We start from the raw sequence: 25,456 nt of genomic DNA, 5'->3' as shown, positions 1-25,456 counted from the left end.
GGATCGCATACTGTGCCCCCTCCCATTGTTAGACCTTTTCAGGACGGAGTGACAGCCCTCTCTGGTACAAGGTACGTGGCAAGGGTAATGGCTTCATAAAGAAAGCGAATGGCAGACTCCAGCTAACTATATTAGTAAGTTACCAGCAGAAATAATATCTGCTTTTCTGCACTCCTGACATATAAGGTGGCCGACCCCTTTAAGTGTGTTCACTCATGGGGGATCAATTGCACAAATTTTATCACTGTTACACGGGTTTGTAAAAATCTGCGTTTATGCAGAAGAAACAAGGAAGGATGTCGCTGGTGGAGGGTACTTCTGTCTGAAGTTGGAAATTGCCCACTAGTGACTATATGATCTGTAGTATTAATATCTCAGGGAATGAGAGCATTATGGGCTTAAAATCCGTTTTCTACATATGTCCTTCCATAGCAGCACTTTGTCTGCACTTTTTCTAAGACCCCATTTTCACTGACAGATGATCACTCAAGTCACTCAAATGACAGTTTGACCTTAGTTTTGAGCTATCAACTTTGCATAGTCTATAGTAGCTAATTAGCTACTTAAGAGCTATGGAGGTGGAGCGGGACACCACTGCTATCTCTCCGCGAACAATACAGCTGTTTTGCATAAGCAAATAGCTGTATTGTTCTCCAGGCTTACAGCTCGTATCCACTGTGAACTACCAAAGGGACATGAGCTGAAAGAATCTTATCAGCGCTGCCGACTGTGATAACAGCCTGCATGGCTGATAAGAGTTCATCGCTCAATTCAAGAAAACTAGAATTGAGCTAGGAACGTCTCGTGTGTAAAAACTGCCTGATGTCCGTGCATTTAGACCCAACGATTCTCTCTCAAAAGACTGCTTTAAATGGGTCTTAAGGCTGCCTTTCAATGAGCCTATTCTCGTGCGAATGCCCTAATTTTATATTAGCTCTAATAGAGCTTTGTTCACATGTCCGAGATTCTTGTGATGCTTCCCTTTCACTTCAGTCAGTTTATAGCCATGTTGGTATATTTAACTGCTGCACACATAGTAGCTTTATTGTGGGTTTAGACTATAGATGTTGGCAGAGATGAAGCCTGCTTCCTGTCCCACACGGCCGGAATAGCTTCAGCAGAATACAGTTTCATCTGCTCCGCTATATATATCATACAGTATAGTATATTGCATATCACGCTGGGAACCTGCTGAGCGATCATATTATGCAACATTGTAACATTTGCAAATACACAAATGTAAACGGGGGATCTTGTTACTCTAGTGTCAGTCTGCAATCTCAATGAGGCCGAGCTCACACGGACGCGATGACGTGCATGTGCGCGCCAATCCCCATACGCTATCTTGGTAGGTAGGCACGCCTATTACACGCCAAGTTAGGGCATGCTGTGATTCTATTTATTTATTTATTTTTTAAACTTGTGGCTTTTTTTTACACCCGTATTACTTGAGCAAAAATTTTTTAGGAAAATCATAGGAAAAACAAACCTCTGTATGACCGCTAACTGCTGATTTTAGTAGCCAGAAGTATGCGTTGTGTGGAGCAGTTGTTCCCTCGACGTCCCTGGGAGGATGGAGACAATGAACATGTGTGAGAAGAATGTGAAATCTGTGATCCATACTGAGATATGCTAACTATTTGGGCTAGGCTGTTATGGTGACACGCGCCCGTGGTTCCGTTACTTTGGATTAGTTTTTACCTGTTTGCGCTTGGATGTCTTTGATGTATGTTAGGTGTTTGTGGACATCGGTTATTGTGCGCATAGAATGGCTTGGTAGCTGCCATCATCCGGTAGCAACATCCAGTTTTGGTAGTCTTGGCACGGATACTGTTTATACTTTTATTTAATTAAAAAATAAAAATGTTCATCAAGTCTGACCTTCTTCAAAGTCCTCGGGCAGCTTTGGTCATTTTGCCTACAGAGGGAGGTGTTCTTGACTGTTCCTTCAGGTGTAGCCTAATGACGCTCATGGATGGCGGTATTTCCAGACTGCTCCATTATTATGGAGATTATTGCTGAGGATGAAAGCTTCCAGTTCACTTTACACTTCTGTTATTGAGTTTGTCATCCCTGATCCATCGCCTGACCTTCCTCCGGTATTGCTGGTGAATGCTCTCTTCTCTGTGTGCAGTCAAACAATAAGCACATGTAATGGACTATATTACCTCCATCGCCTCCAACAGGTTTTTCCCAAACTTTAAAAGTCAAATTAACCTTTTTTAGATGTCGGACTTTTTAGCAATGTATGAAACTATTCCAAAGTCTTAAAGCCAAGAGCTCCCCCTCCCCATGTCCTATTATGGACCTCTTCTGTTCTACTAGTCAGACTGGAGAGGCGTTAACAATGAGGGGACCCAGACAAACCAACTAATTGTAGCAGCGGATAGTGAACATAAACTAGGGCTCATGTCTGCGGCCGTATGCGTAAAACGCTGCGGGTCCTTTCTTGGAGGTTTACACCTTTTCCAGCCATATGCGCTATTAGCAGAGACCGCGTATGGCACACTGCGTGCCCGCGAATCACATGCTCGTGGAGTGCGCCGTGGGGTTATTTTTTGAATGGTCTGCTCTTTTCAGAGCGGGGATGCGTTTCCCCCTCCCTCCTGTTTTCTGTGTCCCCAAACCAAGACTTAAAAAATAAAATTTGCATGGCATTCTACTGAAGGCCTACTTCACACGACCGGGTCAGATTCCACATGTGGGAGCCCGCAGCGGAATCCGACTCTGTGCCCAGCCGGCATCCACTCATACCTGTCATTCTTTTCCTCTTTCTGTACTGCTGATGGCCCACACGGCTCACCGTCTGACATGCACAGTATAGTTCATGTTTTTTTTTTGGTTTTTTTTAAATCCCTCCTTTTCCTGCGTCGTCTCTAGGGTATGTCATTGTGGACGGGCTGTGGGTCACAATTGGTTTCCACTCGTGTAGAAGAAAAAGCGTTCTTTTACATAGCATGCTATGGGCAGAATTTGCTGCAGAATCTGGATGTGGATGTCGGCTCCGGATTGTGCAGTGCAAATTCGCCCGTGTGCTGCCAGCCTTAAGGCCGAATGCAGACGGATGGGACGGATTCTGACTGCGAGACCCCCGCAGCGGGATGCGACCCGTGCCCCTGCAGTGAGCCCGGCTTACCCGTCCGGTGTCTTCACTCTGCGCTATGGATGTGCCAGCAGCCGCACATGAGCAGTGTAGAGATGGAGCGTCAGCGATGACGCGGCCGTGCGAGGCTAGTACTGAAATAGGTCATGCTGCGATTTCCACCCCGCAAGCAGAACATTGCAGTTTTCCGCTCATTTTTCAATGCATGTCCTATGGGCTGTATTTGCTGCGGGATGCGGAGCTCCAGATCCCCCCAGTGCACATACCCCCATGTGCATTAGGGCTGAATGTAACGTTGACAGATGTTTATCTTAACTTATTATAATATTTCTGTTTACCTTTGCATGTAACTATAGAGACAGACAACCGAGGACCCTAAGGAGAAGACGGAAGCGGTTTTCTACAGCTTCTTACTTCTCCTTTCCACGCTACATGGCGCTCATTGAGGGTTATGTAGAGGATACAGGAATCGAGCGTTGGGTCCCGTGCGGGGAATGGCATGGTCATGTGATCCCCGTCGTGTCAGAGCTGCAGGCTCCTAGCGGACCGGCTCTGGCAGTGACAATGACTACTGCCACTATAGGGGGAGGTTTTCCCTGTAACTGTGGCTCCTATGGATGCTCCCGTTGAAGAAAGTGTGGGGGGAAAGATACAACGTGAATGACCCCCACAGTTATATGACATCATGGGGGACTTGGAGGTTTAAAAAAGTTACAAAAATAAGTAAAAAAAAATGACAGAGTAAAATAAAAAAAATTATATAAAAAAAGAGAGTAACCCACTGCCGACGCCAACCCGAACCGTCGCCATATAATCCCATCTATCATGCCGAATTATATATCGAAATGTCCAAAACAAACGGTGAACCCTTCCTGTGCTTTTATTTTAATAGAAATAATTTTGAAAATAAAGAACCATACATTTTAAATATTTTTTTTTTTTTTTTTTTTTTAACTTTTTTGTACACATTATCCCTAATTAAATTTAAAAAAGGGGGGAAAAAATCCATTAAAAAAGTATTAAAAAATAGCTCTATAAGTAATGGGGGGAAAGAAAAAAGTGACAAGAAAATTAATTTTGGCAGATCAGGTAAAAAAAAAAATAGGGCAATAAAACCACCCCATGGGTAAAATTGCTGAAGTGTCTGATCCTTTAGGACCAAAACACTCTGGCCTTTACAGGGGTAAGTACTCTTCATACTCTGTACAGTACAAGCTTAGAGTATGGAACAGCCTGAAGTTTTCCATGTGGGGTAGATGGGAGTGTCCTTAAAAAGACCAGAATACTTGGCAGTACGGCTAACTTCACACGGCCTGATATCGCGCTCGCCAACATGTGATTTACTCGCGGATGCGAGGCTTTTGTATCTCAAAACCGCCTCACATCATGTGGTGCGATGGTGCCAACGGCCCCATTGAGTACAGTGGGCGATGCAAGGGCATGCTGCGATCTGCTTCCCACATCGCGGTGTGATGTGGGGGACAAGCTCTCTTGTGTATTACCCCATTCAAAAGAATAGGCTTCATATTCCTGCATCTCACAAAGCACAAATCTTGAGCGATTTTTCTCGATCGTGTGTAAACAGAGATGAAGTTGTGATTGGAGCGTGGAAGAGAGGGGTCTGCGAAGTCCGACACCGAACAAAGATGGAAGTAGGCTAAATCAAACATATTGCCATGTTTGTGCGTTGGGTAAGCTGTGGCAGGCCTAGGGTAGAAGGGAGCGATGGGCACTGAGAGGCAGACTGGGAGATGGGGTCATCAATGTGGAAGTTGACGTCGTCCAAGATGAGAGTTGGGATTTCACAGGGTAAGAATTGGGGGAGGTAGGCGGCAAAGTTATTGAGAAACAGGCTGGGGAAGACTGGGGGTTGGTAGACGACCACCACTTGTGTGGACAGAAGAGTCTGAGTGTGTGGACCTCAAAGGAGGGCGAATGTGAGTGAGGATTTCGGGAGGATGACCTGGAACGTGCATTGTGGAGAGAGACAAGCACATACCCCTCCATCATGCCTGTTCTTAGGTCCAGGGTATGGGAGAAGTGTAGACCACCATAGGTTAGAGCAGTGAGGGAGGTGATGTTAGACTGTAGGAGCCATGTGTCTGTGAGAGCCAGCAGGTTTAGGAACTTTGTAATGAAGTCGTCATGGGTGGGGGGTATGCTGACTGACCGTTCCAGAGCACACATTTAAAAGAGACCGGGGAGGGTGAACAGTGAATGTTAGTGGGATCAAAGGGGTTATAGCTAGTGGAAATAAAAGATGGGTCAGGGTTAGGAGAGATCTCCCCACAGTTACCGCGTCTCACCAGAAATAAGCCCTGCCCGATTTTTGGGGGAGGCTTGAAATGTAAGCCCTCCCTCGAAAATAAGACCTAGCTAAACTACATGAAAAAAAATCCATCAATACTCACCTAGTCTCCAGCGTCTGGGTTTCTTGTGCTGGTCTCCGACACTGGGGCAGGCTGCCGTTTGCTCTGCGCTGACATATAACTCTTTCTGGTAATAGGGCTTTGAATACCCCGCCTCCAATAAGCGAGTATTGTGATTGGATCGCATGCCATCCAATCAGAGCCGGCGCTTGATCATTCACAGCCATTCAGTGAATGACATCACTGAATGGCTGTGATTGGTTCATCAAGTGCCGGCTCTGATTGGCTGAGCAACAGCACTCGGGAGCCAATTGCAGCACACTCTTGCTGGAGGCGGGCCATTCAAAGCCCTGTAACCAGAAAAAGAGTTCTTCGTCAGAGCAGTGGAGACGGCAGCCTTCCGCAGCGCTGGAGACCTGTGTGAGGGACTCGGACACCGCGGACCAGGTGAGTATAAGCCCTGCTGAAAATAAGACCCTGTGCCTCTTTTGGGACAAATTAATATAAGACAGTGTCTTCTCTTCGGGGAAGCACGGTAGTAGTAGGAAGATGGAGAGAGTGAGGAGATGGATGAGAGATTAGTGGGAGCAACCCTTCTGTGTCACTGTGGAATCAGATGGGTTAACGCGATTTAGGGAAGTGAGGGGAGCGTGTGACCTGTACATGAGTGGCGGAAGGAGAGGGGCCGATGTGGATGGAGGGGAGATAAGGCGGCATTGGTTGAGAGCTAACTAGAAAACAGAAGCGATAGTAATGGCTCACTTACATGGGATGACCGTCTTCTAGTAGACTGCACAAGTGCTGACGTCACCGCTAGGTTGTTAGCGGTCATGCAGAGTGTTTAGACAGACAGACTTCATCGCTGGCTTATCGCTCAGCGATTCACATTCTATAGTAAGCAGGGAGCGTTTACATTCAGCGAGAAGTCAGCGATCCAGCGATTATTTTTATGTTGCTTCAAAGTGAGCGACAAATGAATAGTTGTGCAAATTCGCTTTTTTGAACATATTTTGCGCAATAATTGGCCCATGTAAATGGCTCTTAATAGTAAAGGTATGGGGATGCTATTTATTAAGGAAGTGTATGTGGCATACCTGTATTCTAACCGTCTAAGGGTCCTTCTAGCTGATTATTGTTTAAACAAGCGAGTGACGTCATCGCTGTCTCGTTTGCTCTCGTGCGGCCTGCTTAGACAGGCAGATACATCGTTGACGAGCTTCTCTCAGATCAGATTGACTGAATGCTGTGTGAATCGAACAGTAAGCCAACAATAACCTTTATGCTGCAGAAAATCAACGATGAATGAAAAGTGAACAATTCCCATTTGTCGCTTAGTTGTTGCTTCCCGTTTAGACCAAACGATTATCGTTCACTTCGCTCGTTTCAAAGTTGTTGTTTTTTTAAATCAATAATCGTTTGTTCTAAAAGCACCATAACTGCCATTATATAACTGCCCAGACACTTGGCCAACAATGCCAGGTAAACAGGTAGCCGTGCCAGGCCATGCCTATTGAGGCATCGGTAGGCTGTTGGCCGTCCTGTCGGCTGTCTGCCAGCGCACACTTGGATGGGAGCCCTGTGGTGACAATTCTTGCCAAGAATTTTGACAAAGAGTAAACATGCTCCCAAATTTCCTGAAGCGGCTTGAGTGATTCTTCCCTCGGACAAGAAATGTCATGTCTGCATAATGTTATCAGAAGGGCCAGTTGGCAAATAACACAAGACATCTCTACAGGATTTGCCAAGTTGACCAGATTAGTGATTGTGACTGGAGACGGAGGGGAAGGTTGGAGTAATTCAATTAACGAGTTCATCTGCCACCAGGAACTAATCCATTTTAATCTGTCATTCATTAGTTCGGCGTCTCTGAAGATGTTAGTCATTTACTGTAGTACGGTGGTCGGACATATGACAAACTGTTCCATAACGGCAGACGGTGGGGGTTGTAGTTGTACATCTAGTAAGGTGTGATTACCATGTATCGCCCTAAGCAGACCGCTCACATTTGTATGTAGGAATGACGTGAGCGCACCAAAGATCGCAGCACGCTCTATTTTGCGGCATACTACGCACGAGAGGGCCTATTCTCTATGGGCGCGTAATCACCGCTGCCCATACAGTTATGATGCGTATGGGCGGCTGGTATAGGTGCCGCTGTGAAACAGTACGGGAAATAGAAACAAAAATAACGGGGACTGTACACGACAGCGTGCGGGAGATAGGCATGTATATTACGAGATTGTGGCAATAGGCTGGTTCCCAACGGTAAAACACTGCCTGACGCCTGGCCTAAGGGTGGTGTCACACCTGCGCTGCGGATTCCCCTTTCCTGCTCCGTTTAGCCCATGGATTTTGATGCAGAATCGCAGGCAGGTTTTAAGCCATTTTCAATTCTGCATCAAAATAAGCAAGTAGCCTACAGATTTTGGTGGAGAATTGGCAGCGGCTCGCAGTACATAGTGCAGCCTATACCGTCCCGTGTGACTAGTCCTTTCTAAGGACAAGCGGGGCTGGAGCTATTGCAAGGAGTAGAGCTAGCAGTCCCACTTGGACCTAAGGTGGCCCAATAGCCACTCTTAAAACTTGAGAAGACACCCCTAGTGTCATGGTAGTGAGGACCCTATTAGATTTTGCATTGTGGCTAGAGGCTTCCAGTTCTGCCTTGAGGAGAAGTAACCAAGTGAGTGTTGATGTTCCTCCGGTGCACACCTCCACATCTGGGATGACCTCCTCACCAGAACTGGAGGACACAACGTTTGGCATTCTTATCACTGAGTATTCGTGATGCCAATCATATGTTAATGGCAAACCCTGCGGATGTTCCCTTTACAGTTGATCTGTCTTGTTACTACAGATATATATACCAAAATGTTTCTTAGATTGTGTTACTTTTTAAAATTCGGCATGATGGCAATACAATATAATCTTACGCCACCCAGTAAAGGAAATATATGGTAAATATACACTTGTTTAAAGGGCTTGTCTGGGGCTTTTACTATTGATGACCAACCCTGGGATAGGTCATTAATAGTTGATTGGTGTTGGATCCGCCACTCAGGATTCCCTGAACTGATTGTCGGACCCGTTGTCGGTGCAGAAGTGCTGGAAGCAGATAGTACTTTTAACATTGCAGCGGCCCAGGTTGGTACCGCTGGCACAGATCCTATTGCATTCAGTGGGAGCTTGTCCCTGCAAGTACCAAACTTGGGCTGCTGTAATATAGACAGTGCTATCTGCTTCCAGCGCTGTCCACAGTGACGGGGCGCTTGGCGATCAGCTGATTGGTGGAGATCCCAAGCGGTGCAGCCCAGCTGATCAACTATTGATGAACTATCCTGAGAATGGTCCATCAGTAGTAAAAGACCCAGAAAACTACTTCAACATGGAGAGCGGTCCCGGGCTACTTTTCGGTGGCCCACTCTGTACATGTATATATACATGATGGCTACCATAACTGTATTGGACAAACCACACAAGTTGGGTGGGGGTGTGGGGGAGGGGATGTGCCATTTAAGCTAGTAGTGCAGCGGACCTGTCCTTAAAATACATTGCCCATAAACAGGTCAGCATGATATCCTGATCTGTCCGCTTTAAAGGGGTTGTGCGGCTTCAAACTTAATTTTTGCTGCTGGGCATGGGTTAAAGTACAAAAGGTAAAGCATGCTCACTTGTCTTTGGCCCCATGGGCATCACTAACCAGCTCCGCTGCACCGTCAGAAGTCAGGTGACCGCTGTGGCCAAGCAAAGGCTGCCGCGTCCCCCTCTGAACGCCTGGCATCAGCACTCACATCCTGAGCGCCATGACGCCAGGAGTTCACAGTGGCCTCTGATTGGCTGCAGCAGTCATCTGACATCCGATGGGGGACAGGTCAGCGGAGTCTTTTAGCGGCACCCAGGGAGGCCGAAGACAGGTGAGTATGCTTTATTTTTATATTTTAACCCACAAATGCAACCATTTTTAGGGCTCACTTACGCGGGCGTATGTTCGCTGCGTATTGCGCACGCTTTTTGAATAAAGAATACCCCATCTGTATCCCCAGTCAGTAGAATAGTTTAATTTGGAAGCACACCACCTTTAAATACATCTTAAAATGCTTTTTATTCCCTAGAGGTGCAGCCCTTTTTTTCACAACTGAGGAGCTGTCCAAAAACCCAATTAACGTCAAGGGTAGCAGTAATGGCTCTGGAAGGAGAATGCCTCATGCATGACAATGTGAGCGCCGCTGGAGGAGATGCGGAATCCTGAGTGACAGAACCCTGCTAGGAAGCAGTGTCATATATTGGGGGGGGGGTGGGGGGATATTGTTCCTTCATGCCGGTGGGACAGACTAAGGGAATCTGCCACCGGGCAAAGATGGCATCTGTACCATGCTTTAATAAATCTAAGCTAATGGCCACCTGAAGCCCCAATTAGTTGGTAGAAGAGCCGTATGTTAATGAGTCCTTCTTGGCTGATTAGGCCAGAGGTGTCAAGTGGCCTGTCAACCTTAGAAGAAAGCCTTGGTGCCAGCGGCTGATTAACTTATAGGCACGGTGGGTCGGGAGGCTGCGGTCTGTTCTGTGAAGAAACTAGCACCAATAAGCTTATGGTTGGTGCCGGGAGATGGCAAATCAAACGCATTCAAGTGGATGGAGCTGACAAGGGTAGTGCCGGGGCAGGAGAGGCCGGCCACTGTCCTAATGTTCCTCTACTGTAACTTTATCCAAAGAGATTAACTCATTCCCATAAACTCACATTGAACATTGCAGCCTCCAAGTATTGCAGTGTAAAGCCGGCCTAATAGTTCTCCATGTCCTGGAAGATACAGATTTACTAATGTATCGAAATGTGTCCAAATTTGTTGCATTGTTGTATCAAGTTTTGGACCTAGTCATAAAGCAAATGCACATAAAAAGTCTCCTCCACTGTACCTTGGTCAACAAGGGAACATGCTTGTGTGGGAGTGGGATGTCGTATAGGGGACCTGTCCATTACCTATGTCACAATAAGCTTAGGTTATAGTGCTCCTAGGAGAGGTCTGACGAAGTCGGAGGATGTTCTTTGCATACCCGGCTCCCTGTTCCTGTGCTGTCATCCAGTGCAGTGCGCTCATCTCTTCAGGCTGTGCATGCGCAAAGAGGTGTGTGTGCGCAGCCTACGGAGATAAGTCCACTGCCCTGTCCGGGCCGACTTCAACAGGTAATGGCGCTGGAACGGGGAGCTTGGCAAGTATGTAAAGAACATCCTCAAACTTCTTGGGACCTCTCCTATGAGCACTATAACTTATAGACAGGTTAATAATCGTTCGGATTCCTGTGATCCAGTGTAAACGTATACCCCGACTGAATGACGAATGAGAATTCGTTTGTTGCTTATTCATCGTTCCGTTGCTACATGCAGAAAACTGAATGACGGATCGGCCCATCTAAGCAGGCAGCCCTTCATTTATATGGTCCTAGTGTTTGTTGTGGCAGATGCTGTCACTGGAAGTCGCCAATCGAAGGCTGCAGTGTTCCCCTGGCATCAGCTCTACCATACTGGACGCCATGATGCCAGGAGTTGGAAATGGTGACTCTGCAGCATATTCTGCCCTCTTATACTGCAAGATAAATAGAAACGAGCGTGTGACAAGCGGTACGGAGCGATTGTATATCGTTCACATGATGTGCATTTACACTGAACAAATTGGTCAGTTTTGATTGTCCATTGCATCATAAGCGCACCTCTTTGGTAGTCAACCCGTCTGCCAGAAAATCGTTACGACACCTGCTTATACAAAAGCCTTTGCAGCAAACGATTTTTAGGTCCGCATGAAAGATCTGATCAGTGATGATGTAGTAATTTATTGCTGATCGTCGGTTGCCGCCCCTAACCGTTATTGAGCAAATCACTCTACCTAAGGCTTAGTTGACTGATCGGCCCTGTCGTCTTGACTGTATTCTGTGGTTATTTTCACTATGTAATACAGTAACAAACTAAAGTGCTGCTTACGGAAAGCACAGTTCAGTACAGGATACATTACATGATGGATATCAGTGGTACATGACGGACTCCATTTACTTATTACGCAAGCTGTCTGGTTTCGCTGAAGTGTCCATTGTTTTGCTGAAAAAATATACGTTCAGCCTACATGCTTTCGAATGTGACAGAGCCCCCAACGCAGCTGTGAAGAGAGCCTTATTCATCCAAGCAAAACGTACCAGTGTGGGCCGTTGTGACATGCACAAATCTATTGCACATGTGCCGCCAATTGCTGCACCACGATTCAGCATGCTGCGATTTTCTTTGCGGTAGTAATGCGAATGCAAAAAAAAACCTTGGGCTTGAGTGGTCCAATACAAAATTAATGGGCTATTGGCATTGTGTCAAATGCAATGACAATATGGCTGTATGAGAGCGGCCCCACTGACACCGCGTGAGCCTGAATTAGCCTTCGGTATACATGTCACCTATGGATTACAACTGACAGCCTCCTATAAAAGCCGTGTCACGTTGACAGATGGACGTCTGCAGCGCCCGGTTATTTATAGAGGCACTGCTGAAACCTTCACCGAGCCAAGAGGTTTATATCTGATGCAGGGAAACCAGAGACCGGTCTGCGGGGCTCTGTACATACACTTATCCTGGAGAGCGAGGGGGTAATGGGGCCAGATACGTGTGCGGATTACACAGAGGGGACTTGGCTCAAGTGCCACTTTGTATCCGCACTCTATTTGTAGATCAGTGCTACTGATAAGCTGGGAATCTGTATAGTATGATTATGTCCAACTACATGGAATAAAGATGACACAAGATCTCCATAAGGACACACAGGGGTACGTTTCTTTTTTCTTTCAATATTTGTTACATTTTTCAGTTTCAAAACAAGATACAAGTTGCGAAGTCCTCTTTCATGTAGCGAGTTAGGCCGGCTGTCCATGGGCAATGCGGTATCCTGTGGCGAAGCTCCGCCGTGGGAGCCGCCGCCGAATCTCCGCTGGTCAGCCCTATCTAATAGGTTGACCGCGTAGAATCGGGGCAATTCGCAGCATGCTGCGAATTGCCCGCCGCGGGCAGAGAATCGCAATGATTCTCCACTCGTGGACAGGTGCTGGTGCTTTCCATAGCAATGCTATGGGAAGCGCCAGTCGGCGTGATTTGCCGGCAGTAATACACTGCCGTGGACAGGGGGCCTTATACAGTCATAGCAGATCACGTATCAGCCAAGACCAATTGTGCATTAGGTAATTGAAAATACGGGAATGCAGAAGGCTTGCGTTGATTTCAATGAGAGTTGCACTTGCAGTTACAAGCGCCGGCCACTACAGAGGTCGGAGCAGAAACTTCTGCTCTAACCTCTCTGTAATTGCGGCACAATCAGCTGATCGGTTGGGGTCCTGAGCGACGGACCTGATAATAGGTCATCAATAGTATTCTCCCTAGTAAGCCCCTTTAATTGGAACAGACGCTTAATAATTCTCTGTGGACCTAATGCTTCTGCATCTTAGACCCCCACCATGGAGCTAGATAGTCGTCGTGTATATCTAGGAGGCGCCGTCCTCCAACCCATCTGTCTTTCGTAAGCATTTTATGAGCTGGACTAGATTTATGCTGTGCCCACACAAAATGCAACAAGGGTACATTGATGATCCATTATTACATCGGCTGATGAGCAATCAATAAATGGTTAAATATAGTGCCGTACAGAACGGCATCCGCTCCTATAGCGGTCTCATCTGTAATGTTAATTCAGCCCCAATTATTGCAGACTGCACTGACAGCTGGCTCAACAGCATGGTCCAAATAGAAAACCAATACCCTATGAAACCTTCCTGGTCCAGGGGCTGATATACCCATAATGATGTGACACTATCGAAACTCGGACACGGTGTACTCCCTGCACTGGTTTCATGCAGTCCATGTGTTAGTTGCAGTTATGGCTTCCATTGGCCATCTGCAAGTACCATGCACATAAATCTGGGGCTGTATGTTCTTAAATGGGGTTTTTCCATTACAGTAGGTGAAGGCGTTGCATGAAGATATGCCATCAATTACTGATCATACGCAGCCACCTGTAATGTATAGTGCATAACCTGGATCATGACCCTCAGAAATGTGAAGAATTACTTTTACTCTAGAGGTACATACCATATTTTTTAGACTCGCAGGACTATAAGGCGCACCCAGGCTCAGACAATAGAAATAGGATGAACGTATTGCATAACCATTAAAACTTCCCTGGTGGGCTAAAGAAGTAGAAGGTTTAGTTTCAAGTGGACTTGGATAGCCGCAGAGGCCCCAAAAGGAATTCTGCCCGGTCTCAGTTGCCCTATAGGGATCGTGGCAGTAATAGTGGCTGTAATGGTGCCCCCCTACTGGTAATAGTACCTCCAGTGCCCCCCTATTGGTAATAGTGCCAGAGGTAGGTAAAGTGGCCTCCAGTGGTAAGTGCACCCAGTAATGGCTCACCCAGTGGCACCAGCAGTGATAGTGCCCCCCCCCCCCCCAGTGGTAATAGTGCCTGAGTGCCTCTGGTAGGGGAGCACCCCACCAGGAAGTACCCTACCTTCCTTGCGCAGCTCCAGTCTGGACGTCGCTGGTTATCTTAGGCTCTGACTTCTGACACTTTTCTCTCTTGTGTCGGCGTTGCTGCACTTCCTGTACATGCAGATGCTAGGAGGAAGTGTTGGCGGTCAGGGCCTGTGATCATAAGCGGTGCCGGGACTGGAGCTCTGCGGGGATGGTAAAGTATTTCCTGGTGCTCTTGCTGGTCTTAATGATCATTGGAGACAGTCAGAGAGGTCTAGTACTGCCAGACCCTCCTGACATCGGATCAAAAGATGTGCACACATTTTGGCAAGTTTTTTTTTATTTTATTTTTTTATTTTTTTTTATATTGCCAAAAAGTGAGTCTTTTAGTCTGAAAAATACAGTACTCTTATCTTGTCTATATTATATAGGTGGCACACAGCTACTTTTTCACACATTCTGTATAAATCCAGAAGAAAAATTACTTATTCCAGAGGTATCCGCGAAGCATCCTGGCATAGGCACCGTACTGTGCCACACGGATTGCCTTATAGCTCTGTGATACAGAACTGCAGTGGCTCAATGTGTTGCGGCACTTAGGCCCTTAGGCAAGACTGACACTTATTAAAGGGATTCTCCATAGCCTATTTTCATATACCTGATCACTGAATTCTGAGTTAAAGGAAACCTGTCACCAGATTCTTGCTGTCTGAGTTGTGGGCAGCATGAACCCGGAACAAGTATGTACATCGCGAACATACAGGCCATATTCTGAAACGCAGCAGTGCTTCATAATAAACCAACTTTTGAAGGCCTGCTCCGAACGCAGCTCTAAGCCATACGGATGTCTCCTCTCCCCACTTGTCACACCCAGAGTGACGGCTCTCTCCCTGTTTGTGTATAGGGTGAATGCTGTCACTCTAGGTGATGCAGGCGATCATCCAAGCGCTGTGCCCGTTTGGCTGTTTCCATCACGGCTCTGAGCAGTGTACAATGCCCCATAAAAAGTCTCTGGAGTCCGTACACCGCTGGAAATGACAGCATCTACCTGCGGTATTTATTTTAGTGATTGGTGGGGGTCTCAGTACCCGGACCCCAGCTGGTCAAAACTTCTAACACGTCAGTATGATCTATCAAAAGTTTTCATAAAGTTTAGTTATACTTTCACATAACTTTTAACATGTTCTATTAAGTTACAACTTTCTGTTCCACTGTTTGTTTACCCTTTCAATTGTTTTACTATGGCTTCTGTTATAAGATAATGGCTTTTTCATAGTTTAAGATAACCTGTCACAGAAAGTTATCACGATCCATTAAAACTTTTCTACACCTGTACCAGACTTCTTAAAGGGCCACTCTCGTGAATTTTTTTTTTTTTTTACCAAAAAATTCTTGTATTGTGCAGCTATTCCCCAAGTATACATAAGTGGGCTAATGCTACCTTGGTTAGTTGTTTGTTTCTGTCTTTTTTTATCAGATTATGTGATATTGGTTCTGACCAGCTGTAATCAGCTTGGGGGTTATGTATTAATTTTCTAGTCAGAGTCTCAGTTTGTGTGATACTGCAGCATGGCTCTACCACTGAAACTACCTACAGGAGGGCACAGACACTCCTATCACAGTTACTGATGATGATTAGAGGCTCCTGTCACACAATTATAATAGAGGAGATCACAGCTCATCCTCCTGACTGTATACTTATAGTATGTAGCTTATTTAGGTGAATATAGACGGTGATTATAGTGAAACTGTCCCCAGAATCGTATAACCATAGCTGATGCCGATGCATAATGGGATAGAAACTAAAAGTAATAAAAAAATTCAGCCTAAAGATCATGGCTGATGAACATCAGACAGGGGGCTGCACTGCATGGAAGTGACTGGAGTAAACAGTGGAGACCTCCAGAGTGTGACAGGAGATCAGGTGAGGGGTCAGCAATAGAAAAATGTGTTATTGCTGAAGTGGCCCTTTAAGGCTGAATACACATGGCAGGTCTGAATTCCAACTGTGGAATCCTGTATGGAATCCGTCCCGGACTGCGGCGGGTGACCATCTAGATCATCGTTGGACATGTGCAGTACAAATGTGTTTTGTTTTTTTTTTGTTTTGTTTTTTTTTGCTTTTCCCGCGGCATTGTGGACAGGCCGTGGGTCGGATGGCTTCTATTGACTTCAATGGAGGCTATCCGTGTGGGAGCCGCAGGAAAATGGAGCATGCTGCCATTTTTATTTTTTTCATCCACGAGTGGAAACTGCAATTGTTTTCCGCTTGTGTGCATTATTTTTCCATAGAATGCTATAGAGGATTACTGCTGCGGGACCCGGAGGCAGATGCCATCTCCAGATTCTACCGCAATTTAAATCTGCCCGTGTGCATGATGCCTAAAGGACAGTTCTGGCTCCTGACCTCTCTCCTAAGTGTGCAGGTGATCTCCTCCCGGAGGCTGCTAATCAAATATTAGTTTTCTTGTTGAAACATTTGTTTAGAGGGAAGAGGCAGAGTAATAAACACAAGTATCACGCGTGATCCAGCGCTGCTGTAAGGTTTTACTTCCCTGTAACTAGTTCTGTACTTGTAGGTACATCGATATTCCCAACAGCTTTGGAGTCCAGTCCTTAGCTGACCTGCAGCCCGCAGGAGGGCTCTCCCGGATCGGCGCGGTTTGTAGATTAAACTGTCCTGGGAGGGATTACTGCTTAGATGGTAGAATAATAAGATTTTCTCTGTAATCTGTGACTTCACGCTATCCGCACAATCTGACTGTTATGTCCCCTCGTAGTGCTGACAGAAGCTATCCCTATAGGTGCCGTCTATAATTCTATGCCACCTTTCTATCCTATATGGGACTATTGTGATGAGAAGTATATTAAATGGCTTTAATTGCTAATTTCTTGCAATCCACTTCTGTTTTATCTCTAGGAAGCTTTGCAAAGGATCATCACAACCCTCGCCAATAAAAATGATGAAATTCAGAATTTCATAGACACGCTAAGTCATGTACTGAAAGGTGTGCAGGTAAGTGCCCAATCAAAAATCTAATGATATGCTTAAAGGGAATGTGTCATCGGAAAATGACCTGTTCTATAAATTACATTTTTGTAATATTTGTGATTTTATTTATATTTATTTACAATCACAATCTTTAAAAAAAATAAATAAATAATAATATATCCATATTATGCATGTAAAAAAAATGCTCCTAATGTGAAACACAAATGCGCCCCTGTGAATGAGCCCTTATAAGGCTGCCTGTCCACGGGCGAATTTTCATTGTGTTCTCCGAGGCGATAATCCAGCCACGGGGAACGCAGTGAACGCTTTCCATAGGGTTGCTATGGAAAGCACAGCCCCTTGTCCATGAGCGGAGAATCATAGCGATTTTCTGCAGTGAGCCTATCTGTCAGATAGGCTCAGTGCTGAGAACCGTCAGCTCTTTCCTGCTCCCTGGCGGTGCTACGCCCGTGGACAAGCAGCAAAAACGGTCTTTCGAAGGCAACCATAATGCTGCAGTGGCCCTCGGTGAAATTAAGTTTGACACTCCTGAGTTATGCAGATCCAATCACTAGAAAACACTGGATGTGTCATATTGGGATTTCAAGAGCGGCTGACATGACCGATTCACTATAATCCCACTTTCTAAAAGACTAACCTGTTGTATACTGAAAATGCCCACTTTATGGCCTACTGAACTGGATGGAGTTCAGGGCTCGGTACACCGTGCCCACTTGTCATCAGCCAGACAACAGGGTTACGAAGTCTTGTTCATCAGTGGTCCTGTTCTAATTATGTCAGTAGGACCACATTCTCCACTGCTTTTACACCCATGTATGGTTTCTGTTGTTCCGCGCTGCAGTGCAGTTAGAAAGGAGCTCCATCGGTCAGGGACCCTCTACTAGTTATCATTGCTAGGAATGCTCTTGAATATACAAAGACGGATCCAGCGCTGTATCTCCATGCTGGTGTTCTGTATTGCAATAACAATGGCTACTTGTATAGGAAGGCATGGATGTGGATTTCAATTTTGTGTTGTGGTCCCTGTAAGAGAGAAAGTAAAATTCATTTGTGAAGTTGAAAAGTAGCATGTGAGGAGCTTCTCCGAGTCTGGTTGGACCGCTGCTATGAGAGAAGTAAGGAAAGTGTACTCAAACTGGCCTCCTTATCCTACGATACATACATGGAGCCATTGTTGGACCAGTGTTCATTCCAGGGATTCTAAACACGGATCTGTATCTGAATCTCCAGCAGACAGCGGTGGACGACTTCCTAGATAATCCGCCCCTATCGTACAGGAGGAGGCCGCTTCGAGGATGCTTTCATTACTTCAGTTGTAGCAGCGGTTCCACAGTACTTATAGAGACACGGAAGCGATTTCTGCTTCTCACATGCTACTCTTCAACGATTGTTTGGTGCTCAGGTCCCTGGGGGCCCTGGAACATGGATTTCAATTTTGTATTGTGCTTCCTGTAAGAGAGCAAGAGAGAGAGTGAGTAAAACCCAATTGCAAAGTTGAAGAGTAGCATGTGAGAAGCAGAAATCGCTTCCACGTTTCTAAGTACTGTGGAACCGCTGCTACAACTGAAGTAAGGAAAGCATCCTCAAAGTGGCCTTGTCATGTACGATAGGGGTGGATCATCCAGGAAGTCGGGCACCGCCATCAGCAGGAGATTCAGATACAGATCCATGTTGAGACTCCCAGGAATGAACACTGGTCCAGTGATGGCTTCATGCATGTATGGTAGGAGGCCAGTTTGAGTACACTTTCCTTACTTCACTCATAGCAGCAGTCCCACCAGACGTAGACAAGCTCCTCACATGCTACTTATCAACTTCACAAGTGGATTTTACTTTCTCTCTCTTACAGGGACCACAACACAAAATTGAAATCCATGTCCTGGGCCCATGTGCCCTACCATCATGTAGCACAAGTACTCTATTGTTTTTTTTTTCAATCTAGGACACCAGTTTTGAGAGAGAACACTGGATCCGTCATTTTTACTACCCCCTGTATTTGTCAATAACGATTAGCCATCGGATTTGAGAGGCTGCAGCATTTTTTTTACATGTCATACCAGATTCGATCGATCAAAACCTACAGCAGCCTTTATTCTACCCTGAAGTCCATATAGGTGTATTTGTAGTGACTTGCATGTTCTAGGTTCCAGTAGATCTAGAACAGTGCTAGATTCCCCCTCTTTAAGGCCGCTTGCAGCCGGCCGGGTCAGATCCTGCGGAATGGAGACCCGTGTCCCTGCAGAACCCTGCGGCTAACCCGCTTCCGGCATCTTTGAAGCTCTGTTATGTGCCCACTGCCGCCCAGCCGACGCATGCGCAGAGCGGAGCCGGCAGGTCTTTACTGACATTTCTGTGCGGGCCTCTGCGTGTTTGTACTTGGACAAAGTATGGCTGTGTGCATAGGATTTCGTGTTGTAATGCACTCCTATGTAGGTGGGCACGGGCCGAAATTCGGTGGGAATTTCCACCCGTGTGCAGGGGGCCATGCCCTGGAAATTCCTCTTTTAATGTTTCTGCCTTCTAGCCTTTTTTTACATCCTACGTTCTTGTCTAGGAGCGGTCCTGGAAGTCATCTTTATCAACAGGAACATTGCATCTGGTGTCCTATTTGGCTAAAAGACATCAGTCACTTCTACGGTGGTGACAAAGTCCGATAAACAGCCGTGTCTGACTGTCAGCTAAAGCTGCGTTTAGATGGAAAGATTATCATTCAAAAATATCGTTAAAATAAGCAAAAGTGAAAGATATTCATTCAGTCTAAATGTGAGCCAACGACTGAACGACAACTGCTCACTTCTCGTTCGGCGTTCACTTTCAGCCGGCATAAAAATCATAGTTGGCTCCTTCACTTATCATTGCGTTTAAATGATTCTCTTTGAACGAGTCAACGATGAATATGCCGGTCTGAGCAGGCTGCAGAACAAGCTGATTCTGGTTCAGTGTAAAAGGAGCACAACGAAGCAGAGTGGGATGCCTTCTGCTATTTGTCAGTGGCATCACAAGGAGGGTCCACACAGAATGGGCATCTGTGAAATATAAAAGGGTGTTAAAATGGTTGTACGAGCCCTTAAAATGATGCCCTTCAGCAGATCCGAAGGTTTAGTTAAACTGGCAATGGAAAGTAGACTACCCCAATGCTGGTATAGATTCAGCCTCTAGATTTATTGTCTTTAGAGGCCATAGATAAATCATGTATAAAGGGCGATTGGTGATGTCTGTCGTGGTTTTCTTTTTAAGGCAAACTCTACTAAAGTTCTGTCAGACTTGGATGAAGAGTTTGATGGCCTTTACTCTGTGCTCGATGAGATGAAGGAGAGCATGACTAACAGTATAAAACAGGAACAGTCCCACAAAACCCATGAGTTACAGGTGAGAGTGTACTTTGTTACTTTTTATGTCACTTTTTGTATTACATCAGGAGAGCGTTCAGTCACTGGCTCTGCTCACGCCTCATCCCCCACCATGTATATCCATAGGGCACTATGCTTACAGTATATGCCAAAACCGAATCGTTTCGGCATATGCCAGCTGGTGTGCGTTGCACACCATTTTGTTGTAGCATAGTAGACTAGTAGTACCTTTTGATCAAAATTGGCTATGTCTACATAAATCATTGTTTTCATTAAGATTGTCAGTAAATATCGCTTATCCAGCTTACAACAAACGTATGCTGCTACAGTCAAATGTATATTTGAAGCCCTTCGAAAGCATTCATCCCTCAGTGTGTTGGCTGGTCGCATTACAATCTGGAATTCTAATGGATTTAGGCTTTGTGTAATGGGCAAAATGGTCCAAATTGTTACAATCGGATGATGTCCTCAGCTCGTGGCATCGGGAAAACGAGAATCGGGAGATTCTCTCCGTGTAAAAGGGCCTTAAGAGGAAAGATGGCAATGTCTTGGAATAGTCTAATCAAAGTTGTGCGAGGGCTCTTTTTCTTTTTTTGCAGATTTTTTAGTTTCTATTGGTAAATTTTGGCGTTCATGTGACTTTTTGATCTATGTGACCGAAAATGTGGAATTCTGGTGTAACTTTTTTTTTCTGATAATGTTGACCATGCAAGATAAATAATTGTGTTACTTTTGATAGATTGGACGTTCATGGATGCGGTAATGTCAAATGTGTTTTTTTGTTTTTTTCTTTCTACTGTTAACATTGAAAAAGGTTTGTTGTTTTTGAGGATTTTAAACTTTAGTATTTTCAAATAATTCTAAGACCTTTTTTAACTTATTTTTTTAGACTTAAAAAAAAAAATTATTTTTTTTAAATTCCACATTAGGGACATGAACTCGCAATCATTTGATCGCTCATACAGTATAATGTAATACCACAGTATTGCATTATACTGCATTGATTCATGGCAGCCCTGGGGGACTTTTAGAATGCCCCTGGCTGCCATGGCAACCGAATGACCCCTCGCGATCCCTGAACAATGATTGGGGCATTTAAATGCCAGATGCGGTTAAGGGAGCAGAGCTGAAGATCTGAGCCATTTGAATAAGTACCAGGTTCTAAGTGTTGGTGTGTCTTTGCTTTTCAATCCCATAATGTCGTTCGCAGCTCACACTGACATTTCCCACTCATCTTTCCATTCTGTCCTAGAATCAGCTGTCCCAATGTACGAATGCCCTGGAGAGCTCAGAGGAGCTATTAGAGTTTGCTTCACGGAGTATGGACATAAAGGACGCTGAGGAGTTTACCAAGGTACAGAAATGGGGACTTTGAAGAGAAACCCTAAAGACATTCACTCTTTACGTATGCACTTAGATGATGCTACTCGTAGGGGCATGAACAGCCTGTGCTGAGCGTCCTTGGGGGCGAAGGAACACATCTAGACAGCCTTCACACCACTCGTTCCACTATAAAAAGATCTGCAATAACTCTTCTCCGTACTTCGCCTAAGCATCAAGTCGCACTACACTTAACCCCTTCAGTGGCAGGTTTATTATTACCATGTCAGCGCAGCAAGCCCCTGAGATTTTCCTGTGGTAATTCGAAGTGGCAAGCGTGTACAGTAGCACAATAACTGTGGGTCCTGGCCAGCATTTCAGCATTAGCACTGTCCACAGAAATCTTCCAGGGTTTAACTGCATGGTCAGTGCAGCAAGCCCCAGAGATTTTCCGAGCGTGCCACTAAAGGGGTTAAAGGAATCTCTCACTGCTGAGGCTGATTTAGATATTTCCGTAAGTCTATTCAGTGTTCTGCTTGATTGCAATCATTCTTTGTTTAAGCGCAATCTTGCCAGTATGCCAACGGTAAGACAGTGGCATTTGGATGCCCAATGAAAGCACCCACAAAATGACCCTTTAGAAATGAGAAAAATGAGAAAAAATTAGCTATTATTTCTGAATGCTTTATAAGGGGTCATTTCATAAGGAGTCAGGGCGCCAGGAAAATTGTGTTATGGTGTTCCTCTCTGATTACCTATGGGAACCTACAAGCCTCCGCTGCGTCCCATTCATTTGAATGAGCATGAGCGCCATAGTTTATTCGCTTAATATCAAAGCCTTGTCACAGAGAAAAGTGACCTGTCAATTCTTGATATGGAAACTGCCTTTGGTTATCCGCACGCGAACTAGCCTGAGCAACTAACTTGCATGCAGATTCTTGGTAACCCTATGTTGGATGTGTGTGAGCATGCCCGTATGGTCAGCTGCTTCACAGCCAGTGGCAACGCTTTAGGAAGCGGTTTAGTAAATGTCATTGCTGCCAAGATCATCCGGACAGATCTCCTGCTGACAGATGGGCATGCGGTCTGACATTAGCACAGTTTCACCTTTGTAAAGTGATACGATGCCGCTGGAGAAATAACTGTGAAGGACCCCAGTGTTAAGACCAGTAAGTCTTCCATTCACTGACATTTGCCGCATGACTTTTAAAGTTCTGCCAGGTTCTCCTTAGCAGCCGATTGCTGTAACTCCATCAGCAGGTACCCCTCCCCCCAGGCCTTATTTACATGAGCTTGTGCAATTTTATTGCTTGAAAATGGCCCCATGTTAATGCGTGTGTCTGTGTGACGTGCGTGTATGTCTGGTTTTTACATCCCTATGTGATCCGTGTCTCATTTGTGTTTTTTTTTTTGTGGGGGGGGGGGGGGGGGGTTGTGCACAAAAAAAAATTATTGAAAGAGGCTGAATTACAAATGCTCAGCAGTGATTAGTGAAAAACTCCGATGTCCACCACGTGCGCTCTGTTTTTGTTACACCCCTATTAACTTAAATGGGTGACTGTTACCCGAGAAGTCGGACCAGAATAGGACATGCTATGCTACAAGTGTTTTACTTAAACCCCACGTCTGTATATCCCCATTGACTATAATGTGTCCGTGTGCTCTCCGTGTTCAGTAAGTTGCACATGTGGCCAGCACACGGATGTTTAGTTTAAACGGCGCTCGTTTAATCTGTCACATTCGCTTATACAGCGAATGTGAATGAAACTGAATGGCGCTCCTCTGAACGAGCCAACGGTGTGTCTGTCTGTCTAAACAGGCTGCAGGAAAGACCCAGCTGTGATGTCACCCGCTCGTTTAAAACCAGGACCGGCTCGGTAGGTGACGGGGAGCTGGGGGATATATTTTTATACCCCCCCCCCCCCCCATGGTGTTCCTGGTGAAGTTCAGACCGTGCATGAACATCTGACTCTTTTCAGATCGCTGTTTGCACTCTTTCCCCTAGGCTTCTATGTGAAAGTGTGCAAACAGCAGTCCGAAAGAGTCCAATTTTCAGACCGCGCAAGAACTGGGGAGCAGGCGAGTATAAAAAAAAAAAAATCCCCAAACTCCTCATCAGCTACCCAAGCGGCACCATAACTTAGTTTATGGCCCTGTTCCAAGGTGACAGGTTTCTACTAAACACAGTGTGGGATGAAACCTTGCCACATTGTATCTTACAGATCTGAAGACATTCACTGTGTCAGATATGTAATATTCTGGGAGAATGCATTCCTCCAGCTTTGTCTTAGAAATCCTCCTGAATCCGGACCAATACAAGCAAGTTATAAGCTCAGCCTGCCTGTTCTTTGAAACAAGGCTGACTGTTAAAAATCCTACAGATGGACAAAAAAGAGAGAGCGCACAATGAATAGCTTAGTAGGCGGCATTGGGAGGCAGTGGAGCGCAGCGATGACATCACTAATCAAACACAAGCCTTAGAGATGTGAGAAGAGTTGTTTACAATGCTTGTCACATTTACTCAGTCCCTGGAAATAGGTAAATATAAAGAAGCATCCTGTCCTGATACATCGTTTCACTCTCATCACTGGGAGAATGGGCTGAAGACAGTGCATAGAAAGGAAAACTTCACTTTTAACCATATCCCATAGTTCTAGTTTCTGTAAAGTGTCAGCAAATATGAAACACCATTATTTAGCTTTAGACAGGAAGCCTTGTAACTGTAAACTTGGAATCTGCTCATTCTGTTATCTGCCCAACTTCTGGACGGACGAGAAAGTGCTGCATTTTGAGGCTCGAAAATATGGAGGGAAAATCTGTGGATTGAATTAACATCCTGGTAGACCGATGTGCACAAATGCTGGCATATCCTAGGGCAGTGATGGCGAACCTTTTAGAGATCGAGTGCCCAAACTGCAACTCAAAACCCACTTATTTATTGTAAAGTGCCAACATGTCAGGGGGCGGGGCTTATCACGACGTATGATTTTACCTCCGTCGTTCTTAAAAGGACAGGGCTGTTTCAAAATAGACAGGGTGCAGATTTTGACTTCTTTTGGATGCGGAAATGCTGTGGAATTTGCCACGGAAATTTCCGCTGAGGACATTCTCCAGCATTTCCACCTCGTGTAAACATATCCCAGCAGTGATAGTGACCCCCCCCCCCCCCGAGAGCAGCCCCAGCGCTAATAGTGACCCCCCCCCTCAGAGCGGCTTTGGTGGTTATAGTGACCCCGCACAGCAGCCCCAGTCGTAATAGTGACATCCCACAGTGGCCCCAGTCGTAATAGTGACATCCCACAGTGGCCCCAGTCGTAATAGTGACATCCCACAGTGGCCCCAGTCGTAATAGTGACATCCCACAGTGGCCCCAGTCGTAATAGTGACATCCCACAGTGGCCCCCCAGTAGTAATAGTGACACCACACAGTGGCCCCAGTAGTAATAGTGACATCCCACATCAGCCCAGTAGTAATAGTGACATCCCACAGCAGCCCCCAGCAGTAATAGTGACATCCCACAGCGGCCCTAGCGGTAAAAGTGACACCCCACAGAGGTCCCCAGTAGTAATAGTGACAATTCACAGCGTCCCCAGTAGTAATAGTGACATCCCACAGTAGCCAGTAGTAATAGCGACATCCCACAGTGGCCCCCAGTAGTAATAGCGCCCCCCTCTGAGACCCAAATCCCCCCCCCCCCCCCCCAGCTCCTCTGCTTGGCGCTGTTTCTGCCACTGATCCCAGGAGCACACTGTGACATGCTGCCGGACACCACCTCCCCTCCCTTGCTCTTGTGGAACCAAGTAGGATACAAC

The 25,456-nt window shown here is 45.8% G+C and overlaps 1 protein-coding gene across 3 annotated transcripts in view; it reads left to right on the top strand.

Moving 5' to 3' along the window:
• FSD1L (fibronectin type III and SPRY domain containing 1 like) overlaps positions 1–25,456 on the top strand; it is a 60,717-nt gene that overhangs the window by 10,036 nt on the left and 25,225 nt on the right. For all 3 annotated transcript variants that reach the window (XM_066604324.1, XM_066604323.1, XM_066604322.1), the window contains exons 2-4: positions 16,881–16,976; positions 20,211–20,342; positions 21,576–21,677. In XM_066604324.1, the coding sequence (XP_066460421.1) occupies positions 16,881–16,976; positions 20,211–20,342; positions 21,576–21,677 (330 nt within the window). The remainder of the gene's footprint in view (positions 1–16,880; positions 16,977–20,210; positions 20,343–21,575; positions 21,678–25,456) is intronic.

This window comes from Eleutherodactylus coqui, chromosome 5 (genome assembly GCF_035609145.1).
Source record: "Eleutherodactylus coqui strain aEleCoq1 chromosome 5, aEleCoq1.hap1, whole genome shotgun sequence".
Lineage (NCBI taxonomy): Eukaryota > Metazoa > Chordata > Amphibia > Anura > Eleutherodactylidae > Eleutherodactylus > Eleutherodactylus coqui.
Note: the sequence above shows the minus strand (reverse complement) of the source record. Positions and strands in the feature narration are given on the sequence as shown.